This window comes from Emydura macquarii, unplaced genomic scaffold (assembly GCF_026122565.2).
Source record: "Emydura macquarii macquarii isolate MOO-44397 ecotype Brisbane River unplaced genomic scaffold, CSIRO-AGI_Emac_v2 contig_3113, whole genome shotgun sequence".
Lineage (NCBI taxonomy): Eukaryota > Metazoa > Chordata > Testudines > Chelidae > Emydura > Emydura macquarii.
Window position 1 is genome coordinate 1,295,979 of NW_027133250.1, and position 24,611 is coordinate 1,320,589.

Sequence of the window (24,611 nt, forward strand, 5' to 3'; positions counted from 1 at the left end):
TGGCCCTCGACTGACGGTGAGTCAGAAAATAACTCTTGGGTCACTCCAGGTCACGGTGACCATCGCAGGAGCTGGGACATGTCACTCCTTGACCCACAGCATTTTTCTTTGTGAAAGGTGGTGGCCTGTGTCACCAGCGCCTCACCTCTGAAAACACACCTACACGCCCACACACTGACGTGTCGCACACTAGCCTTGCGTAAGGAACTGAGGGTTCAAGCCCCACAAGTGACTAAATACTTCTCGGGCCACCCCAAAGTGACGCAGTCTAGTGTGTTCTGAGCGCCCCTGACTTGGAGTCTGCTGCTGGGTCTTGGCAGTGTGGGGCAGGGGTGGGCTTGGGAGGCGAGGAGCACCTGTTACCGTGACAACTAGGACTGGGCAAATTTCACTTGTTTTCATCATAAAATTGGGTTTTCCACTGGACAGAGTTTTTCACAAGCAGTGGCTGCTTTCTGTAGAAGTGTCAACTTCTAGTCAAAAAATTGGGGTCTCCCTTGGACTCCATCTTGTAAGCAGCACCAAGGACTGAGACTCTACCCATGGGGGGAGCCTGGTTGCTAGAGGTTTTGCCGCCAGCCTGTGTGGTTAGCTATCACCACAGAGAAACCAGTGCAACACTAATCGTGGGGGAGGATGCACGCTGCCTTTTAGCTGATTCTGACCAATGCCTTGATGCATTCTTAATCTCTTGATTTATTTTACTCTGACTTATATTCACTTAAAATCTTGCTGTAGTCAATAAACTTATCTGTTTGTTTTATCTAAAACTGCATGTGGCTTGAGTGTGTGCAGAGACCTCACTTGGCGTGACAGAGCTGGTGCAGAGCCATTTCTTTGATACATTGACGGACAAGTGTAAATGAGCGTGCAGGGTGCAGCACTGAACCCTGCAAGACAGCAGTTCCTGGGGCTGCATCTGGGACTGGGGGTGTTCACTGGGGGTCTATCCCATGAGTGGCTGGCCAGAAGCGCTCCTTCACTAGGTCCGGGACCGATTACTCACAGGAGGCTGGGCGTGGGCTGACCCGGGGTGGGTGGTTCACACAGCACAGCAGGGTAAGTCGGGGCCCTGGAGTGAGGAATTGTGGTGACAGCTACACACCAGTCGAGGTGACAAGGGGGGGGACGTCACACACTCTTTTACCAGACCTGCACACACACTTTTAGCTGAAGCTTGAAGAGAAAAGCGCACTGAGCCACACTGCCGCTGCACAGCTCTCACAGCCGCATTAGAGCCACTGTCTGGTCCAGCTAACTGCAGCTCTGGGAACGGGGCAGTCTCCCTCCCAGTAGCTGGTGAGCCGCCTAGCGGCACTCACTGCGTTTTAGAAGCCATCAGCGACCAGTTATTTGGGAGCCAGGTGCACCCAGGTAATGATTTCATATTACTGCTGTTCTGTAAAGAGCAAGGGCCAGACTCACTAAAGGACTCAGGTGCCTGACTGCTGCCTTAGGTGCTTAAATCCAGCAGGTTCGAACGAGATCCTCAGAAGCCCCACTCAGCCCGGGAGGTGCACAAAATCCCTAGGCCCCTGCATTTCCACTGGTAACGCCACTCACGTGTCTCCTACTGAGACGTACACAGCTACCTCAGGGCAGGCGCCTGGGCGCCTCGCTTGTGCCTAAACTCTACCGCAAGCCTCCGACTGGACGTCCCCCTTCCTTGCATGGCTGGCCCCGGGGGTGTTAGCAGCACACGGCTACCCCCACACAAAATGGGGGCAGGAAAATGTCCTTATACCCTCCCCCAGGACGCGGCAGAGTCGGGTTCAATTCCCCCTGATGTGTCGCAGGGATTTAAACGCAGTCCTCTCCCCTCCCAAGGGAGTGCCCAAGGCAGCGGGCTCTGGGCTGTTCTGGTGTGGGGCTCGCTCAGCCTCTCCGCTGAACGCGGTGCCGGTGGGTCGTCGTCTCTGGGCCAGCAACGAGTGAGAACGGCTCTACAGGCCAGGGGCCAGGGCACCCATCTTCCAGGAGGAAGACCCCGTTCAAATGGCTGCTCTGCATCAGGCTGAGGGGGGCAGCTGAACCCAGACTCTGATCTGCCAGGTGAGACCCCGGCCATGGGGCTGCAGGTTACCGCTGAGAAGCTCAGCCAGAAACAGGTCCAGAGAGCTCCCTGAGGGGGGTGGGGCTTAGGCTACACCTTGGCATTACCCATTGGCTAGCGCAGGCGGCTGCCCTCCCACTCAGCCTGCTGCCTTTGGTGGGTTCCACTCTTAAAAGCCTCCTTTCCCCACGCATGGGATAGGGGCCTGGTGCCGAGCGCAGCGCTGGAGCCTCCCTGGGGTGGCCGGGTGCCTGGGCATTCAGTACGGCAATGGCTATATGCCTTTGTGGCTCTGGGCTCAACGACAACACTCCGCAGCTTGCCTATAGTTGTCGTTCTTACACAACCAAATGCCGTTTCCCCCGTTCTTAATTTATCTAAGAAGAACCCAGGGTTCCTGCGGATCTCTTAATGTGTGCAATTTCTGTGCCACGGTCACAGCGGGATTTAGGGCGTAGCTGGAGTGCTGGCTTCGGTTTGCTTGTCTGAATGAAAATGCAGACTAGAAACGGGGGTCTGATGTTTGCGGAGTTTTCCCGGTATTAAACTCCAGGCCTGGGAGTGGCAGGTCCTTGATTATCCGGGATAATGATCACATGGACCATGTGCCTTCAGGTGACCCGAGAATTAGTGTGGAATTCACAGTCAGTCAAAGCATAGTTCCTTATTTAAGTGCCATTTGCACCCTCCCCAACTCCCTTCCTCCACGGATCCTCCGTGGGAAAATAATGTTTCCCTCCAAACAGGCATGTCTCTGTCTCATGCCCTATGAAAGCACAGAGGTTTGGGGAGTGAGATGGGGATGGACATTACCAGCATCCTACCAGTTACAGAGGAAGGAAACGGGCCAGCTCTTTGCCGTACACACCAAGTGGTAACGTAGCTTTTCTGTCTGTCTATGCCGGGTTAATCATCTAAGCCTGGTCTTTTGCCAGTCTTGCATTGTTATTAAATTCAAACATTAAACAGCACCTTCCCCAGTGGACTCTGCAACCCACCCACCTCCATGGAACCTGTGACCACCCCCCACAATCCCCTTCCCCCACAGACTCTGTGACACTCAGCCACAGCCTCTTCCCGCATGGACCTTGCAGCTCCTCCAACACTTTTCTCCACAGACCCCCTGTCTCCCCACCGCACCCTCTTCCCTCAGGACCCTCTACACCTGCAAGGCCCACCCTCCGGCCGGTGTCTGGTACCTCTCCTCCCTTTCTGAAATCTTGAAGTGGTGAGTCCTGGCTTCTGCCCGCCCCATCACACCCTCTGTTCCCAGCCAAGCTTCAGGGGCTGTGTCAAGTCTGCAGGGCCCCTGACTGGGTCCTGGCAGGGATTATAAACCTGCAGAGCAGCATTAACCATGCTCGCCAGAGGGAATGGCCTGGGCTAGGAGCCTCTGAGGCCATGTGGATCCCACAGGCTCTCTAGACCCCTGCCGGCGCTGCAGGGCAGGTCTCTTTGTGGGCCTGAGGGGTCTCATCCCCACAGGAGCAGAGAGCTGCTGGGCAGAGAGAGTAAAGCTCTAGGGTTCACTAAACACTAACCAGCGAATGGGAAAGGAACAGACTTGTATTAAAACCTAGCGCACGTCCATCTGCGGTGAAATGCTCTACACAGCTACTCTGTGGTCTCTCCCCAGCCTGACCCCAGGATGAGGAAGCCTTTCTAAATTATAATCTTTCAAAACATATGTCTACTTCATCCCCCAAAAACCCCAATGGGTTTTTATAGAACAACTAGCTACAAAAATGTACATTACATTCTCAACCCAACTAGTACGTTTCCATAGACTACCTTTCATATATCCTACGTGTCACCTGCCTAGAGAGGCAGGGTACCCACCAGGTTCAGCACTCTGGAGTGAGTCTTTACCACTCATTTTCCTCAAACACCCCTCCTCCAGGCAGGTTAGCACGTCTCTGTGAGTCTTTCAGGATGTTTGATCTCTCTCTGATGGTCTCAGCATCAGCCTTTCATTAGAGCAGAAAAAAGTTCCCAAACATTTCCCCTGTGACAGTCTGTACCCCTATGTTCACCCTTTTTACAAGTCCATGATAAATTTTGTACAACGTGTGTCTTGGGAGTGTGGGATCAAAGAATTAAGCATAAAATTAATTCTTAGAAAGACTGGCCTGGAATTAAATTAATAGAAGGCCTGACTTGAAGCTATGGCCTCAAACTAAAATAAAAGGCTCCAGCTTGACTGGCCGAATCAGAGTCCCAAAACTGAAACTTAAGATCAAATGCTGAAATCCCACACAATATCTCTGAATCACCAGTCTACCTGTTAATCGTCTGTCACAAGCCTAAGGTCTTTTCCTCCCTGGGAACAGATGTCTCTTTTATTGTTAGGTATCGGTACTTGCCACTCCTCTCCTGGTCTCCTTTGCCCATAGAAACTCCCCCTACAAATTAGCACATGAACATGTATCGTGTAACCACCCATCTTTGGGTGGCAACCAGAATACTTAAAAACCCATTGTATAATCAAGTGGTCCCCTAGTTTTCCTTGAGAACATCTTACCTTATTGTGCCTTATGATAATCTTTTTATTTTAGTATCAATTGGTATCAAAATCCACTATGCGATCACCGCCTGAAAAGGTATATAACCCCATTGTTCTGTTAGCCAGTTGAAGTTCCTATGAGCAGCATCTAGACATGCTGCTGGGGCTTCCCTTTAGCTAAAGTACTTTGTATGTGTGTGTGTGTGTCAATTAAAGCTGCACCTGATCCAACTCTAAAGGATAGAAGCGTGATTTATTTCACGACAGGAGGTATCGTTTGAAAACTCATAATCTGCTGATCATTATTGTCCTGGTAAAATAGGTGTGGCAATACTGTATGTAAATGTACACATGCTGTATGAGATTACTAAGACATGTTCCAAGTCACAAACCAGTTCCCCAGAGACAAAAGGCTAGCCGACGCCTCAGCCAGGTGTCAACAAAATCAAATGGACCATCATCTGGTTAAGTGGCCATTTTTGACAAGAAAGAGGATGTGGATGAAAATCTACATCTTGACAAAAACACAGCTGGAGGGCTCCCATCCACACAGACTTTCCGTTTCCTGAATCTCAGCTGGAGATGATTCTCAAAGAAGAGAAAGAGCTATAAGAAAGGAGAGCAGATGCCCCAAATTATCTCTTCCTACAGCATCCACAACACCTGAAGAACAAAGGAAACAGGTTTGGACTGGAGGAAGGGAATCCTGACAAAGAAATTCAGCCAATAAGACTGCTGTAAAATGTGGTGAGAGACACCTTGGCTTTGAATTCAGGTAGCTTGTTAAGTTAGACATTAGCTGCATTTTACTTTTATATTTTTGCAACCAATTTTGACTTTTATGTCTCATTACTTGTAGTCACGTAAAAGCTCTCACTTGTTTCCTGATTTATCAAAACCAGTATGTTTGGGTTGAAATGTTTGGGAAACTTCATTTGGAGTAATAGGACTTGTGCATATCAGTTTCTATTAATAAAATGATAGATCTTTATAAGAGCTTGTATTGTCCAGGAGAGAGCTGGGCCGTACAAGAGAGACATTTCTGGGGAAATCTGGCACTGGGAACTTGCTGGTGTTGCTTTGCAGTGTAATTCAAGAGCGGCTAGCTACAGTGCTCATATACTATAACTGGGAGTAATTTACATGCTGGAGGCAGCGTGTGTGAGGAGACCAGGAGTGGTAACTCCCAGCAGAGCAGGTTGGAGAACTGAGGGGACATCGGTTCAGATTGTACCCTGGGTAATGTCACAACCCCATTTTCAGATGTATTGCTTCCGCCAACCCAGACAGCATGAAGAATGCCATTTAAAACCAGTGTCCTCCATGCAGAGGGACCTCACGTGAACTGTATGTGTGAGGTCATCCTGCACAGCATGACCTTGCACACGTACACTGTAAAATGGCCTCCTCTGCACATTCACAAGTGCTGCAACCCAATCTGCTGATGGAGCAACCCCACTTGGGTCGTGACCACAGTCTGGGAACCCCTGCATTACAGTCTGAGTTGTGTCTTGTTACTTGCCAGTTTCTCCTTTGTCCATGGATGATAAACCATCAGTTGGTTGGTACATGCTGGCAACATTTTGGAACTTTCTGGGGTTACTCTTAGATCCCGTCAGTGATGCTGAAACGTGTCCCGTTGGTCTGTCTGGACTATATAAAACTGGGATGCAGCTGTACTTTAATGGTACGTTTTGGCCTCATGAACTAGCAGTGTGATTGCGCAGGCACCTCTATCACCTGGGCTAAGAGATGGGCGATCACAGGCCCCTTGGTCAAAATAATATCTCTGCTTCCACGTCTGATTTTTTTTCATCTTCTGTATGGTTTTATTGTCATGAGATTTCAGCAAGTTATCAGTGATCGGTAAATCTGGTGTGTGATGAAAATCTCAATCTGTGGCAAATTGCCGGAAATCTGCGCTGAAAAAATTGCAGCCCACCATCACTAAAGACTTCATCTAGAATTTCATGTCTGGAAAATATTCCCTTCATGCCGGCTATCCCTGACTTACTGCTCGTACTGTGCAACATGCACATTTCTGGATAGAGAGAATAATAATCTGTGACTCTTAAATAATCCTTTGATTGCCAGGTACAGAAAACAGTGCCTACAGAAATCTTTGTGGAACTGGGCAAGGCCTCAGTGGCTTTGCTTGTTGGCATGGCTTGTATTTCAAGCGTGAAAAGCAGTTTCCTCCCACATGAGTAATGTTGTGATTGAGCCGCAGCCAGTGCAGCACCTCTTGGGCTTGTTGTTTACACGTCTCAATTCCTAAATGACCCTTGTGGGTCTCTGTAGCATTTATTTCCAGAGGCTTTTTGAAGTTACAACCTTGCTTTCCTTGAAAATCACCCATCTATCACAGTGAGATCACGTCTGCAGTTCTAACAGCCACCTATTTCTTCAGGCCACCCTCTAATGATCACTTTTTTAAGAATCCAAGTGATTCATCTTTCTCCATTTCCCTCTGATCTGCTGAAGTTTTTGGTTAGCTATGGGAATTAACTTTATAATAAGCTCTACCCCGGCTTCCATCTCGCTCTCTAAGGCCTTCTCTGGTTTCTTAGGGGGAGTCACTGCTCTGAAAAGTGCATCCACAGGAAACATGAACTTACCAGGCATGCAGCTCACAACCAGATCATACGTTTGCAGGTTTATCGTCGTTCTTTGAATCCTTAAATCACCAGTTCTCAACCTTTCTGAGCTCAGGACCTGTTTGTAAATGTTGATGGCCTGTCGCCACCCAGTAACAGTCTGGGGGCAGGGGCCCTCGGGTGGTTTTGGGCAGATCCTGTCCCCCGGAGGGGGGTTGGGCCCTCCCCAGCACTCACCCCACAGCGACACCTCCTGGGCTGTGGGGCTGACAGGGCTGGGCTCTCCGCTCTGGACGGTGCCACCTCAGCGTTTGTGGCGCTGCTCGGGTTTGGCCACTCCCCTCTGACTGGACCAAATTGGGGTGAGTGGAGCTGTGACCTGGCCCCAGGGGCACAGGGCCATTCACCCATATTTGGCCGACCCGGACTCCTGCTGGCATAATGGCTGGTGCTGGGACCCCGGAGGCTGCAGTGCCTGGAGCAGGGAGGTGAGCCCAGCCAGCCCCATGGGACAGGAGCTGCCACGCCGCCCTTTGAAACATTCTGGCGACCCTTTCCCCTGGCTGAGACACCCTGCCTGAAGGGACAGTCATTAGCAGTTTGCAAATCATGCTATCAGGGGCTTGCGCTCTGCTTCAATACAGAACCATGCGCTGCTACAGACTGGGACCGCCGGGCTAGGCAGCAGTCCTGAGGAAAAGGACCTGGGGGTTACAGTGGATAAGAAGCCTTATTGCCAAGAAGGCTAATAGGATATTGGGCTGCATTAGGAGGGGCATTGCCAGCAGGACGCGGGAAGTGATTATTCCCCTCTATTAGGCATTGGTGAGGCCGCATTTGGAGTATTGTGTCCAGTTTTGGGCCCCCCACTACAAAAAGGATGTGGACAAGTTGGAGAGAGTCCAGCGGAGGACAACAAAAATGATTAGGGGGCTGGAGCACAAGACTTATGAGGAGAGTCTGAGGGAACTAGGCTTGTTTAGTCTGCAGAAGAGAAGAATGAGGGGGGATTTGATAGCAGCCTTTAACTACCTGAAAGGGGGTTCCAGGGAGGATGGAGCTAGGCTGTTCTCAATGGTAGTAGATGACAGAACAAGGAGCAACGGTCTCAAGTTGCAGGGGGGGGAGGTCTAGGTTGGATATTAGGAAAATCTTTTTCCCTAGGAGGGTGGTGAAGCACTGGGATGGGTTACCTGGGGAGTTGGTGGAATCTCCACCCATAGAGGTTTCTACGGCCTGGCTTGACAAAGCCCTGGCTGGGATGATTTGGTTGGTCCTGCTTTGAGCAGAGGGTCCCTTCCAACTCTGATCTTCTAATGATTCTCTGATTCTATGAATACGCACTGTCAGGCCATACATATATTGACTGACTCACTCACAGCCTACATGCTCTATTTAGGGATCTCTGGTTTCTGCATCATTCGGTGACTGGATGCGAAGGGCACTAGGTGCCAGCAATCGTTGTATTTCTTCAGCATTGGCTCTTGCATCAGTTGTTTCAAACCTTCCCTTGATTCCTCCTGCTCTGCAAGCCAGCACCATTCATTTTCATTCTCTAGGAGTTTCCCCCAAGCCACTGCTTTGATAGGTAGGTTAGATAAGAATTGTTCAGGAGAATTAACCATTGCCAGGAACTGTTCGGGATGTGGCATCATTTCAACGTCTGTGTCACGGGGTTCACTCACCACCATTGGCGCCTCCTCCTGGCTGTTTTGGGGATTAGCTCTGCCTGGCATTGCACCCTCCTCTGGAGGTGTCTTCACCCATCCTGTCTCACTCTGCAGCCCCCTCGCTCCAGGAACGGCAGCCTTCTCTTTGTGACTCAGCCCTCCAGCCAGGTCTCTATGTGATTCCCTTTCCTGGGGTATCTTCAAAGTCTGCTTCAAGACTGCTCCAGCCATCCCCAAATGGCGTGTCACTCCAGCAGTGACATGTAGGGGAATGTGGGCCAGCCTTTATAGTCCATGGACCCTCGACCAAGCAGCTCTGGGCTTTTACTCTCCCAGCCCATACTGCTCCTTCCCTGAACTACTTCCTACTCTGTCATTACAGATGCCTGCTTTTCCCCCACGTCTCAGGCTATATGACTGCAGGTTTCCCCCTGGAAACCGACCAACTTCCTCTTTTTATAGATCCTGCCCAGCTCCTCCTCCAGCTGGACTTCATTTCCTATAAGGCCCTAGCATCCCCAGGATTTCCTCCAGAGAGTTAATTGGCCTAATTTACCCCTTCAGGCCTGGTGTGAGATGAACACCCCATAACAGGCTGAAATCTGCCTCTTATCAGCTTTTACATGTGTGTTGGAAACAATATCTCCAAGAGTCCGTTCTGTAACCCCTAAAACACATTGCTTCCTGTTTAGTGTCAAATTGGCAGCTTTAGTTCATCCAAGACTTCCCGAAGTCTACGATCATGGTCCTCTTTAGTTGAGCCCCAGGTGATGATGTCATCCACTCAAATGTCGACACCATTCGTATGTTCATAGCTGAGAGGGCTGGTTTGTGATACACTTCTGGTGTCGAAGCTACGCCAAAGAGGAAGTGTAAGAATCTGGATTCCAGATGGAGTATTTGAAATGTACATCGTTATGAGCGTTCTTCAGTTAATTTTAGCTTGACAAAATCCTGAGGGGGCATCCAATTTACTGGAATATTGAACATTCACAAATGAAACCATAATCTCTTCTCTGATTGGCAGTTTGAAATGTTCTCTTTTCAAGTCTTGTTGAGGTCTCTCAGCTCTAAGCATATGCGTAACTGGCTGTTACTTTTCTCCACAATGACTAGGGAGCTCACCCATTCCACTGACTCCTACATTTTTTGTTTTACTTTCCACCTGTGAGAGCTCAGCCTTGAGTTTTTCATGCAGTGCAAATAGCACCTTTCTAGATGGATGGATAACTGGATGGACCTGCTTATTTATCTGGATTGTATGTTCACCCTGCAAGCAACCCTATCCTTGAAACAGATCACGATATTCTTGAATGAGTGCCGCGTAGCCAGATTCAGTATGATCTTGTAGTGAGAGCGCCCATTTTCGCAGACTGAGTTTTTCACAGATAGCCAGGTCTAAAAGTGGTGTTGTCTCCTTTGGCACAGAACAAGCGGGAGCCTGTATGCGGTGTTTTTATATATGATATTAGCAAGGCACCTCCCCCTCACTGGTATATTTGTTGCAGAACAACCAGTTCCTTTTATTTGTGTTGGTCCCAGTTTTGGTTTTATTTCCAGTCTCTCATAATCTTGTTCAGGCAGAATATTAACCTGAGCTCCTGTGCCCAGTTTGTGTGGAATAATTGTTTCACCACTTTCCTGAGCAGTATCCAGTCCCTCTCACCAGTTTTGCTTGCTCCCGTCTACGTGAAACTCCTCCACCAGGCTGTCTTCAGCTGCCTGCAGCTGACTTTTCTGCATTTGGGATCTGCGGCACTTTGCAAACTGATTATTTTCCCCACATTTCGGACTGAACTTCCCCTAGGCAAAGCACTGTTTGGGGACATGGTGTGATCCACTCCTTCCTCACGCCTGTCTGTACCCAGTCTGCCCTCAGCAGTGATGGTTCTACTTTTCAATTTGATCTTTTCTGGTTCTGTTTTATGTATTTAGTATGTGGCTAACCTCTTCCGGTGAATTCAGCTCTTTGGCTTGTGCTTTCCCCATTTCTGCTGCCCTACATCTCTGGAGAGCTTTTTCAGAAGTTAAATCTCCTTCACAGAACAGTCTCTTTCTTAACACATTGTCTTTAATGCCACAGATGATTCTTATCTCTGACCAGACAGAGACTGTTCACTTACTTCCCGAAGTCACACGTTTTAGAGTCTCTTTAATCCTGTGACATATAGCTATATGGCGCCATCACTTTTTTGCATACATGTAACAAATTTGTGTTCCTCAAAGATCTTATTCCTTTTTGGCATGCAATGTTCCTCACATTTGGTCTGTTGTTTCCTTAACTTCACACTTTCACTTTCTTCAAACTTAAAGATGTTACAAATATCCAATGCTTCCTCCCCACCAACATACAAAAAGATTGACGATTTCACTTGATCATTTTTCTCCTAGTCTCAAATCTCTGTCTGAATTTTTTCTCTGCGACATTGCCTGGCAGTTGCAGAGTGTGTGGAGCTTACAGCACATCCATATTTGACTTTCTTCCCTTCTTAATCTACTATTTATGCAAACGACTGTGGAGCTCATAAAATACGTGCACAAGCCTTGTTCTTTGTTTGCTCCTCTGCGTGCATGGTGCTGCGCTCCTTTCCTCTGTCTTCAGTTTCAAGCACCGGAGTTAACCTCAAAATGACTGCAGTCTCCTTCTCATCCAGCCCTTCTTTTCTGCCTCCCTGTACTGATCTTGGGGTTCATTAACTCAGTGAATGAGAAACTTTTATGAAAAAACTAGAGAGCATCAGTGGCAAACTGCTATGCACAGATACCCTTTGTCCTCCACCCCCCTGTTTCCAGGGCATGAATTCCCACAGGATTCTCAGATTCCTGTATTCATAACACTGTCCCTTATGAGGAAGGTTCTGGAAATGATAATTTTTCACAAACATTGTGAGCTTACAGTGCGAGTGCAGAGCACAGTGAGTGCACAGACTTTATGAACGACAAGGACAATTGAGACCTGCAGATGCCAGAACTCTATTCTTTTGATTGTCATGTAGCATTTCTATTGTGACAGCAGGACAAACTGGTTGGGCCAGGGTGCTGGGCGCTGCACAGAGTCATACGAGATTACAGTGTCTGTCCGCAGGATCTGACAAATGATAAAAGCACAGAATGGATTTGCTGAGACTTTAAAAGTGAACCTGCTCATTCGTTTAGGAAACTAAATGAATTCAGAAATGGGCCTTTCGAGCGACTGGTGTCAGATCTTTTCCTTTTCCCTAGTGAGCTCAAAAACAGAATAACACAGATCCTTCAAACTTTCTTTATAGTTAAAACCCTCTCCAATCTCATGCAGGAACTACAGTTTCTTGGTATTAATGGGAGTTTCCCTCTTGTTATTGTTCATCACTGAAAGTTGGTCTTTAGCAGGGCTGATGAATAATGTTCTACAGCAGCTTCCACAAAGAATTGTCCTCTTTTAGAATGGCTTCCATCTCCTATTGTCTCAGTGGGATTGGTGCCACTCGCTGCCTTTAGCAAAGATGGTCATTATCTTGCTTCACAGTATTCCTCCCCATCTCCTGACAGTACGCTTCCCTGAGGGCAGCATGGCTCCAATCCCCTTGGGAGCAATGGGAGGCAGAGGCCAGTTTGAAAGAGTGGTTCTTAGCAGAGCAAAGCTTGTGGTCTCGGGCCCACTGGGAGAAATGGGAGATGGCAGGCGTTTGCTAAGAGAGCAATTCCTTGTGAGTTGCCCTGAAGGAGATTTTATGCATGTGTCTGCTGAAGGAGACAGCTTCAGTTATGAAAAATGACAGTGAAAATGACCATTCGTCCTCTATATTCTATGTCCCATATATTCATCCTATGTATTTCTTTTATTTTAAAAAACTACCGACTGCACCAGAACTACTCAGCATGGCGTGCGGCAGGAAACAAGGAGGTATGAAAGCAGGGAAATGCGGGTACAGGAAGGGGTGTGTGGGAGCGGAGGAATGTAGGGGCGGGTGTGCAGAAAGTGAGGGAAGCTGGTTTGTACATTTCAGTTTTCCCCACTGTTCAATCACAGAATCATAGAAGATTAGGGAACGGACCTAAGGACCTCATCTAGTCCAACCCCCTGCTCAAAGCAGGACCAGCCCCAACTAAATCATCCCAGCCAGGGCTTTGTCAAGCTGCACCTTATAAACCTCTAAAGGTGGAGATTCCACCACCTCCCTAGGTAACCCATTCCAGTGCTTCACCACCCTCCTAGTGAAAAAGATTTTCCTAATGTCCCACCTAGACCTTCCCAACTGCAATTTGAGACTGTTGCTCCTTGTTCTGTCATCTACTACCATTGAGAATAGCCTAGCTCCATCCTCCCTAGAACCCCACTTCAGGTAGTTAAAGGCTGCTATCAAATCCCCCCTCATTCTTCTCTTCTGCAGACTAAACAAGCCCAGTTCCTTCAGCCTCTCCTCATAAATCATGTGCTCCAGCCCCCTAATCATTTTTTTGCCCTCTGCTGGACTCTTTTTAATTTGTCCACATCCTTTCTATAGTGGGGGGCCCAAAACTGGACACAGTACTCCAGATGTGGCCTCACCAATGCCGAACAGAGGGGAATAATCACGTCCCTCGATCTGCTGGCAATGCTCCTACTAATGCAGCCCAATATGCTATTAGCCTTCTTGGCAACCAGGGCACACTGCTGGCTCATATCCAGCTTCTTGTCCACTGTAACCCCAGGTCCTTTTCTGCAGAGCTGCTGCCTAGCCCGTCGGTCCCCGGTCTGTAGCTGTGTATGGGATTCTTCTGTCCTAAGTTCAGGACTCTGCACTTGTCCTTGTTGAACCTCATCAGATTTCTTTTGGCCCAATCCTCCAGTTTGTCTAGGTCACTCTGTATCCGATCCCTGCCCCCAAGTGTATCTACTGTTCTGGCAGTGCAGGGTCTGGAAGCCCTGTATACCTGGCCAGGCCGTTCTGGAGACTTTGTGCTGCTCCAGATTGGGGTAAAACAGTCAATGTGCCCTGGGAATCTGGCCCAAAAAGCGAATTAGAAAGCCGTGTGAAGATTTCTTTAATTGTAACAGTTAATCCTAACCAGCCTTTTTGGAAAGGATCATCACAAACCTCACGGCTTTCTGTCTCAAGTGCAAGGCGCATTTCGTTGAGCTTGCCATCTCGAATATAAACATACAGCAACCGGTATATATTTATTTAACCAAAAACACACCCTACCAAAATAGACACTCTCCTCTGCACTTATCCCCCTGGGGCAAGGCTGAGAGAACAAATAACACATGAGCCATGTGCAGTCATGTTGCTTAATGTACCCCTGGAAAGTGCAAAGATACTACGGTGATGAGTGTGGTATAAATACCTATATAGACTAGAAGGGATCTCAAACCTTCTGCTGCAGGGTCTAAATCAATCTCTGACTAGCAGGGATTAGGAGGAGATCTCAATGGGGCAGATTAGCCGACATCTGCCTGTTATGGTGTTTCTCACACCGTTTTCTGAAGGTGCTAGCCACCACTGGAGACCTGAGCCTGACCTAGACCGGCCATTTCTGTGCTGACTGTGTACATCTCATCATTCAGCTCACACAGTAACACCCTGGTGGGATTTCTTGTTAGTGATCATGGCTAGACAGGGGGTGAGATAATATCTTTTATTGAATTCCAAATGGAGTTGGTCCAGTAAAAGATACTATGCCACCCATCTTGTTGCTCTAATATCTGGGGACCAACATGGCCACAACCACACTGCACACACTGCAAACAGTAGATGACACTTAATTTAAAACACAAGGAAATTCTTCAAATGAAGTGAAGGTTGGGAGGATTTAGGGTAAAACACATTCCAGGGAGGGTGTTATGATCCCAGCCAAACATTAGACACCCAGACAATTCAAAGTTAATGTTAAACTGAAAAGAAATCTAAACATGCTAAAAGGTGGAAATGCAGAGTTCAGGTACTCAAACAACCTTAAGTCTGCCCTGTAGGGATGCACGTGCTGGTGCCTTTAAAAGTCAGTTTACAATGTCTTAAATAGAATCCAGCTAATCTTACCCAATACCGTAAAATCTTCATGTTGTCACCACAGAGCAGAGTGCGCTGCACATTTTCATACCGTTGCACAGTCGTGCTCTATTTGACCATTGCTTTGGTCTGGGAATGATGACTTAGCTCTAGTTCAGGGGTTTCAAACTGGGGGTTGGGACCCCTGAAGGGGTGGTGAGGCTATTCTGGGGGGGTCACCAGCTGCAGTCCCCATGCGTGCTGTGGTTTCGGCTGACAGCCCCCTGCGTGGCTGACAGCTAGAGCCCTTCAGAGCTGGGTGGCCAGAGAGCAGCGTCTGCTGGTCGGGTGCTCTGAAGGCAGTGCCACCCCCAGCAGAATTAAGGGTGGCCTGGCACGGCGGAGGGGCGGCACTTTTGGGGCGGATTGTCACAGCTTGAAATGTTTTCAAAGGGAGTCCCAGAAAAACGAGAACCCCTCTTCTAGTTGGGATCTCTCTCCAGCTCAACAGCTGCCCCAGGAAAGTGTTTCACCTGGGAATCTACAGCGACAGCTCAGTGGGCAGGTCTGTTCTCTTCTGTCACGGTGGAGCTGGTTTATAAAATTTGGAGCCAGAGGCCAATGAATTGGTCTCATCCTGCTGCCCATCGTGCAGCATGTGAGCTGCGCCTTCCCCGTAAAAAGCAATCACAAGAGCACATTTCCTTCCTGGAGTCTCTGCCCTTTTTCCATTTTGGGGTAAAAACTCAGGTTGGTGGAGGGGTTGTGTTTTTCATTTTTTCCCTTTGGTTGGGTGGGCGAGGGGTTACCTAGGCAGAAAGGGGGGCCAGTGTCATTCCAACGGGGAAGGGCTTTTTGGGTGTGTCTGTGCCTGGGATTTCAGTGTTTGCAATGGTCAGATCCCAGCCCCACTCCATAAGCTGCTTGTCTACAAGTGCGTGCTTCTTGCCCAGGGATTGGCAGAAGGACCATTCACCACTGCCAGGTGTTGTCACCACGGTACCGCCAGCTGGTACGGTGAGGTGGAGAAGGGCTGATCAGACTGGTTGCTCTAGAAGCACGCCAGGCTGTGAGTGCAGAGTGAGGTGAGGATGGGACGGGAGAGCCTGAGACCGCAGTCAGCACCCTGCTTCCCCCACTCCTTGAAGGCATTCAAGGCTTTGCAGACACCGGTCTCTAGCACCCAAGCCACTGGCACCAGCAGCAGAGACATCCTGGCCATGGTCGGGAAGCAGGTGGGTACTCACCTTGGAAGTACACGCCGGAACAAATCTTCAGCACCCTGGGCAGGGATGCAAGGTCCAGGGAGCAGATGTACTCCTGGAAAGAGAGGGGCTCCATGGCTCCGTGCACTCCCTGTGGCTCTGCTGGGATCTGAGTGTAGAGAGAGACGGGGACACTTGGGGCTGTGTTATGTCTTTCACTTCTGCTTCTGCCTGAAATAACTTCCTCCCCCAAGCAGAGGCGGGTGCTGCTGGCAGTGCGCCAACTCCCTTACAAAGCCCGGGCTGCTTCGGTACTGGCAGTTCCACCCTTTGTCTTTAGGGCTCCCGTATGTTATCTCCACCAAGCCGTGTTTATCTCCCTTGCCACGACCTCACAGGCCCAAAATTCACAGCCCCCAGCAAGGCTGCTGTAAGAATAGCAACCGAACGCACGGTGTTGGAGTGGTGCTAAATTACGATGAATGATTGTCATTAACGTAAGTCTGGTAAAGTCTGAGTCTAAATTTGCTAAAGAATTCTGGGAGCAGATCCCTTAGCATTAAACAGGGTGTGTGAGAAATCCTGGAAAGTGCTAAAATGCACGTGGACATCAACACAAACTCTGTACCAGGGTGTTTGAACAGGAGCCCCATGTGTATTTGTGCTAATCTAAAAACCATATGGTCGTGGTCAGTCAATGGCCAGTTCATCTAGTGTACACGCAAAAAACATGTAAATGATGGACTTGAAACTAACTAACCTTGGTCAACTGACCCTTTGGAATAGCACAATATCAGGAACCCAGCACATGTCAGTCTACCCCTGTTGTCCCTCCCAAAATTAATTAAAAAAAAAAGTTACAAAATGCCAACAGGGCGTATTTCGGGGACATGTACCTCCTCTAAGAAAAGGGTATAAATATTGGGAATGATCTAAAATCCAGCTAGTATGGCAACAGCAAGATGAAAAAAAATTGTTACTTTTAATAGGGACTATGGAATCAATACAAGAAAATGTGTCTTTAGCATTAACCTGCACACAGGCCCAGGAAATGTCAGCGTTTTGTCATTCAAAGGATCTGGGAAGGCATGCAAGAAAATTTGCCTTTGGAAATAAAAAGTTGTTGTGGAAAAATGTTACAGAAAGGGCCCAACAATTAATGGCATTGTGAAAATTGGTAAACTTTACACTGAATAAAGACCAAGTAGGTCTACGAGCATATGTAATAACTGTACACCCCAGACTTGCTATTAATATATCTGGTGGTTCCTGTGGAAAGCCAGCTAACAAAAAATTTGATCATGTATTCCACCGATCATCATTCCTGGGCATATAAAAAAACATCAACAATAAAAAACTATTGACATGTTCCAGTGTGTGGCCCATGAAAATTTGGGATATGTGTGAAGATCAAAATTTACAAGAAAAAAATGAATGTTTTTATGTTAAAGACAAAGGCACCTAAAGATGTATGTTTAATATATTCACTGAACAAAAATCAGCTGTTGTGTATGCAGAAAGGGAATGTGTTTGTGTTAGGAGCCATTGACTGATGGTAAGTACTAGACGATAATTAATTGTATTTTATGACTTATTTAGTTAATAGATGATTTTGCAATATTTCAAAGATTAAAAGTTGTGATTTTGAGTATTATGTACCAGTATGAACTGTAAACTATTTAAAGTTTAAACCACAGTTGCATCATACTGTAATGCCTGTAACTTTAGGCATAAATATGATTATGATAAGGAAATTGTTGGTCCATCCTATGTTATATTTACATTTACAATATGTTGCAGTGACAGGAAAGAAAATATGTATTGAAATACAACATGATAATACAAAAATCAGCCAAGTGCTGAAAACTATTGCAGATGCAGAACATGACGACTGGTGGAAAACACACCTTCTGCAGCCGGTATACTAAATGTAATGGTTCAGCCATTTGTGGTAATCATAGGAATCCAATTGGCTTTATTAGTAAGCATAATAGCTGTGGCTTGCTGAATGAAGAGCATTGTTCATGGCATACAGGAAGCTGGCGTACAAAGTCAGATAAGGTCCTTGTTAATTATAACCAGGAGGCAAACCCAAGCTCAGCAGGTCTGACTATTGGACTCCTGTAATAATATTGACAGCTTTAGTAAGAGCATCATTTGGGAGGGGGCTGGAAGGTCTGAGGCCTTTTCCTGCAGTAAGCAGCAGCAGCCACAGTAGGACAGCAGAATTCATGAGCTAAGAAGCAGAGTCACATCTTCACATTCCATCTAAATTACATCAAAACAAGAGAAGAATGAGGGGGGATTTGATAGCAGCCTTCAACTACCTGAGGTGGGGGTTCCAGGGAGGATGGGGCTAGGCTGTTCTCAGTGGTGGCAGATGACAGAACAAGGAGCAATGGTCTCAAGTTGCAGTGGGGGAGGTCTAGGTTGGACATTAGGAAAAAGTTTTTCACTAGGAGGGTGGTGAAGCGCTGGAATGGGTTACCTAGGGAGGTGGTGGAATCTCCATCTTTAGAGGTTTTTAAGCTGCGGCTTGACAAAGTCCTGGCTGGGATGGTTTAGCTGAGGTTGGTCCTACTTTGAGCAGGGGGTTGGACTAGATACCTCCTGAGGTCCTTCCAACCCTCATCTTCGATGATTCTAATGTAATATCGGGTTGCTAAGAAGGCATTCCTGTCCTAATGGTACCCACCATCACCAGATAAAGAAATTGGTTCGTAATGGGCTAGGATTGGTGAAAAATATTGTTTTGTAGAGCTTTAGTTTAAAATGATTGGCTAGGTAAGCAGGACTCAAATTTAATTATATAAACTGGGGTCTAAAAGGAAGTTCTTTGGAACCTAACTCCAGGACACAGACCAAGATCAGAGCTGCCAGACCTCAACACCCTCCAATCATACTGTGCAGAAACTGGAGTCTGGATGATTTAATTTTGACAGGCCATGAAGAAAAGTTCATCTGCCTTATTGGAAGTGGTGAGCATTGTATGCTTAACATGTGTTCTCTTCTGGTAACTCAGAAAACAGAGGGAAAGGATATTTATGTGTAATGCTCTTTCACGGGTAAAAGGCCCCACAAACCTGCAGAAGATTATGCCCTAAGCCCTAGGAACTGGGTAAGGGTAGCCCGGAGCCCTAGGAACTGGGTAAGGGTAGGGTGCCCAAATTAACTGGGTTATGCCTGGAGCCCACAGAAGGGTCAAGGTGGGCGTGCCCTAGTGTGCAGGTAACACAGTGGTGTGGGGCGGCGGCAGAGGCCCAGTACCTAGCCCAGCAGACCCCCCCCAGGCTCCCTGTACCTTCCCCCCAGCGGCACTCAGAGCGGGGGCTGGGAGTTAACAGCCCAGGGCTCCTTGCTGGATTTGCTCTGGCTGGCAGTGGGGCTGCTCAGGTAGCATCGTCCCTGCCATGTCGAGGGCCCCAGAGCCTGTCCCGGGCGAGTGCTCGGCCCTTCACACCCTCCACCGTGCTGCAAATGCTAGTCACCGCCAGCCAGGCTCGTGGCGAGATGCTGTGTCAGGTCACAGATCAGCGTTTCCTCGCTGAGTGCACCACGCCCACCGGCTGCTTGGGACACAGCCAGGACCAGCCCGTGCTGCTGGCAGGTGCTGCTCGGAGCCGGGACGGGAAAGCTGCCTCTACGCCTGCTCTGGGCCGCCCGGGCATGGGCCGCCCTGCAGCGCTCACCGCTGTGGGGAGTCCCTATACGCCCAGCTCAGACACTTTCCAAAACATCAGCGCCCTCAACTCTCTGCCGGCCTCCAGCGCCAGAGCTGAGCAGAGCCTGCTCCCCAGGGCAGCCGCCGCACACCCGGAGAGGCAGCGACAAGGCATGGCATGCCCAGCGCTGTCTGTCTGTGGCAGGAGACTGCACCACAGCTGTCGGCCAGCGCGCACCGAGTTCCTGCTCTGCTGTGGTTGCAGCCGCCAGACGCCAGGCAAAGGCCCGACAGCTGAGCACAGCCAGCCCTGAGGCATTGCCGCTCTGCTGCGGCCTGCTCAGCCACCAGCTGGGGCCAGTCCTGCCCCTGGCTCGGTCTGCGGGAGCTGTAGAGGTCGGGGCGGGGGTTGGGAAAAGGTCCCTGGGCGCCTCATCTGTGGTGAGGGGAAAGCCGGAGGAGAGGCTGCAGGAAGTGGCCTCCATCCCCGTTACTATGTCTACACTGAGCGGGGCCGGGGGCCCCTCTGCGCTGAGCACTGCACAACCATGCCCAGGGAGACGGTCCCTCCTCTCCATGGCTGGGGCAGCGGTGACCTCCCACAGAGCCTGGGCATGGTGACAGCTCCCTCCTCTAACCCGTGCCTGCAACTTCACCTCTGGGCTCCTGTGGAGACGTTCGCTGGCCCCCGGCTGCGCTCCCCGGCGGGCAGCGCGCACACTGGGCAGCAGGCTGCAGCCGGGGGAGGTGCTGGGTGGCTCCTGTGCGGGTCTCAGGACAGAGCTAAGGAGGTGTGGACGCAGCGCTGGAACTGAGGGGTTTCTGATTCCCGGGCCCGATGCTGGGTCCTGGAAGGGCTGGGGGAGCAGACGGCCTGGCTGCCCCACAGTGACCTCGGTCCCACGGTAATGGAGGCTGCGTGTGAACTGGCGTGTGGCCGTGCCGTGGGGAGGGGCTGTTCCAGGCCAAGGCTAGCTCAGTCATGAACCAATGGCAGGATCCACACTGGGACATGGTGCGGGGAGTGGGGCATGTGGGCAGCTGTGCCGAGCCGGCTCCATCCAGAGGGGCCAGCACTCAGTGCAGTGAGCATGGGGGGAGCGTGGGGAACTGCCAGCCCTGAGTGGGGCGCGCCCAGGGCCCTCACATCTGCTTCTTGCATGGGAGAACCCAGAGAGGCCAGGCCCTGAGAGCTGCATGGCTGGGCGGCGGGTGGCCCTCGGGTGCTGGGCGGCGCTAACTCGCATTCAGCCCCTGGGGCTGGGAGGGTCTAAGCAACGATTCTGGTTGTGAAATCCTGGCCAGCCTGAGACCGGCTGGGCCTGTGAGTGCCTGAGGAACAGCTGCTCCCTGGGGCTGCTGGGAACACACAGGTGACGTGAGCAGCCGTGCCCAGCAGTGCATCCTCCCGCTCCCAGCCCTCTCCATCCGTGGCAGGAGCCAGCGCTTTTGTCCAACCGCTTCGTCTCTCCTAGCCAGCAAGGGTAGCAGGTGTCACTGCAAGAGGGACGCGCCGATTAGGTGCTGCATGATCCGGCCCCACGCTCCCTTGGCTTTGCCTTCCCATCCCATGGCAGACTGTCTATTCCAGAGGGTGGCTGTGTTAGTCTGGATACAGCAAAACCAACAAGAGTCCTGTAGCCCTCCTTGCATCTGCAGCCCACGAAAGCGTATGGCTGCAGAAATTAAATTTGTTTGTCTTTAAAGTGTTACAGGACTCTCGTTGTTTTGTCTCTTTATTCTGTATCTGTACAGCGCCTGGCACAGGGGGGCCCGGCCCCATGGCTCTGGCTCTTGGGCGCTATGGTAACACAACTCATAAATAATACTTAGCCAGCCCAAAGTCCCAGAGCCGCTGCTCTAGGGAGCTGGCGGCAGGGAGTCGGGGAAGCCGTTCCCAAAGACCCTCGGCTCAATCTCCTGTTGCATAACATCCAAGCCTGGCGCTCACCTTCTGCCTCAGGCTGCACACCTCACGGGGCGCCCACGCGTCACCGCCGGTGGGGCCCAGATGCTTTATTCAAAGGGCTGCCGGGGGGGAGCGCGGTAGTGCACGAGTTAATGAAATACTGAGTCAATGGCCGAGCGGTAAAGCTGCTCTGAGCTGGTTTCACACAGTCAGGCCAGCGAGGAGGAGACCGCAGTGACTCAGAGCAAATGCGGAAGGAAACGCGCCTGTGCTGTGCTCTTTAGGGATGTTGCTGCTGGGGCCAGCGGGTGGGGAAGGTGCTGCGGATACATGGGAGTGAGAGCGAGCGCACAGGGCAGCTCCCAGCACTGCCCGGGGGCCTGCGGCCAGGCCCGCACCAACACAGCACGCAGGCTGAATGGCTCTTTCCCAGCTGCCCCCTGCAGCCGGCCGCGTCCCGTGCACTGCAGCTGTTGCTGGCCCACCGGCCACTGTCATCCACACCGAGAGCTGGGGCTGTTTCACTTCGTGTCACCAGCCTAAGGCGGTTACAAGGGTTTTTCCGGCCTGTGTTTCACCCTGGCAGAATCAGGGCCGTGGGCCAGATCCTCAGAGGAAATCAATGAGAGTTCGGACCGGGGCGCCTGGCCTTCCACTGTTTGCTGGAGGCACCCGACGAGCACTCAGGGAGCACTCAGGCCCCTCTGGGACCAGCCCCAGCCGTGGCGACACCTGCAGCCACCACAGCCTGGCTCTGCAGTCCACAGGCCTCGGCTCCCTCTGCGTGTTGGCCAAGACCAGCCGACGGGAGAGGCAGGGGCTGAGTCCTTTAGCCTGAATGTGAATTCGCTGCAGGAGCGAACAAGTGTGAATGCAACCAACCCAGCGGGTTCAGCCAGTCTGATTCGAAGCCCCTTCTCCCTTTGACCTGCCCCGTGGAGCCTGCCGGCCGCGCCAGCAGCTGATCTTCTGAGGTAAAGCACAGGCAGGCAGAACCCAGCCCCTCGCAGACCTGTTCTCGGCCCGCCCGATTCCCCCTCGCCAACACAGCGCCTTGGCCGTGCCCCCAGGGCTGGCCTAGCTAAACTGGCCTGTCCCGGGCGCCCCGCTCCCGTTGCTAACCTCCCGCCTTCCTTCGTTTGCATCGCACGCGTCGCCCCTTTCACGCCTGTGGTTTCACGCGAGGGCTGGAAAGCCGGGTTTATTCGGGCCATATATAAACAAATCATTTCCCCGACGCTCACAGCAATGTGTGAATGAAAACGTTGGTCTCAGAACGTCACGAAGGCTCCACCAGCGTCTGCGGCGCTCCAGGACGTCCGAGGCGGTTAGTGACAACGGAGCCACAGACACAGCGCCTGCCACGTCACACCTGCTAGCGACGCATCCCGAGCCCGGCGCCCCCAGCCCTGCATCCAGCCCTGCTGGCACCACCCTCGCCTGGCGGGCAGGGACCTGGAGGCGCATGTTCAAGACGTGCTGAAGCCCAGAGCAGCCGGTGCACACGGCCAGGCTGAGGAAGCAGCTCAGGAAATAAACAGGAGCTGGGGGCTGGGCCGGACGCCCAGCTCCCAGCACTGGCGCTACGGCTCCGACAGCCCGTCGGCAGCGCTGCACGCGGGCCCTGACCGCCAGGGTCTCCCCACATCCCGACAGACGGGCTGGCGGCCCCAGGGCCCTGGGAGAGCCAAAGGGCAAGGGCAAACAACCCCCACCCTCCTGGGAACTGACTGGCACTCCCTTCCCCCGCCCTGGGGAACTGAGCACTCCCAGCCCCTTCCCCTCCCCCACCCCTGGGAAACAGGGCACCCCCAGCCCCTTCCCCTCCCCCACCCCCGGGAACTTAGCACTCCCAGCCCCTCCCCCGCCCCAGGGAACATCTGGATGCCCCTGGAGGCAGAGCTGCTGGCCGCGGGGGTCTCTGCTGAGTTAGGGGCCAGGCTCCCGTCCAGCGACGGGGGGAGGCCCTTGGGCTGCGATGACAAACCTGTGCGGCAGGCAGGGAGCCCCCAGGGGTGTGACCTGCCCTGCCCTGCCCTGCCCCCGCTCCCCCCAGGGAGCAGCAGCAAGGCCTGGGCCGGGGCGAGGCATCAATGGGGACTGAAGAGGGGTGCCCCCCCTCACGCTGCAGCTCTGCCCACTGAGCGGGGGCTCCCTCAGGGCCTGCGCCGATGCCAGCATCCTCGGGCCATAGCGGGAGGGCGGGTGAGCCGGGGGGAGACCCAGGAGCCCGGCCTCTTGTATCCAGAGGGGCCCAGAGAGGAAGGACGTCCCATAGCCAGACGCTTAGAGCAGGTGCTAGCTGCCCCTTCAGCTCTTCCCCGCCCTCCGGCAGAGGGTGCATTGGATGCCGGGCCCCGTCCCAGGCGTGTGCCCAGAGCACAGGGCTAAACCTGTGCGGTGAGCAGCAGCAGCACCGCCTCCTCTGGCCCCCTGGAACAGGACCCAGGCCAGGAGGTGGCCACTGGGCGGCTCAGAGCCTCTCGGGCCGGTTCCTGGGCTGCACTGGGCTCCGGTGGGAGCGGGGGGCCAGACCCTCGCGGCAGACAACCGTGCACACGCCCAGAGGCAGGCATTAGGCGCCGAGGGACCCTGGCCACGGGCGCTGGCCGCGTGGGGACGTACAGGGCTGAGTGGGGGCTTTGCAGGTTGCGGTGGAGCCTCAAACTGGGACAGAGGCTCCCAGAGCCCAGCCTGGGGCACCTACGGACCTTCGTGGCTCTGGGTGCCAGGCTCCCTGGGGTCTGTCCTGAGGGCTGGGCCTCCCGTGAGGTTTGCCTGTCACTACTCACAGCTACCTCCCCCTGCACTGGGCTGCCAGGGCCTCGCACTGGGCCGGCCTGGTGACGCCATTGCTCAGGGCAGGACACACAGCTGTGCTTGCTGCAGACACGAGGGGCGGGCAAGGCTGGCTTGGGTGAGCTGGGGTGTGCACAAAACAGCCTGCCACTGCTCTGGACGCCTCCCATGCTGGGTTCTGCCCATTAGCCAGAGACTCTTGTTGCCCAGGCTAGGTGTGAGCAGTGGCCAGGGGCAGGTTTGCTGGGTGTTTAGGTCCCAGCTGA

The 24,611-nt window shown here is 51.7% G+C and overlaps 1 protein-coding gene across 1 annotated transcript in view; it reads right to left on the reverse strand.

The window, feature by feature from the left end:
• THEMIS2 (thymocyte selection associated family member 2) overlaps positions 1-16,126 on the reverse strand; it is a 30,259-nt gene extending 14,133 nt beyond the window's left edge. The window contains exon 1 of the mRNA XM_067530748.1: positions 16,019-16,126. Coding sequence (XP_067386849.1) covers positions 16,019-16,112 — 94 coding nt within the window. The 5' untranslated portion in view covers positions 16,113-16,126. The remainder of the gene's footprint in view (positions 1-16,018) is intronic.
• Between the last annotated feature and the right edge of the window lie 8,485 nt (positions 16,127-24,611).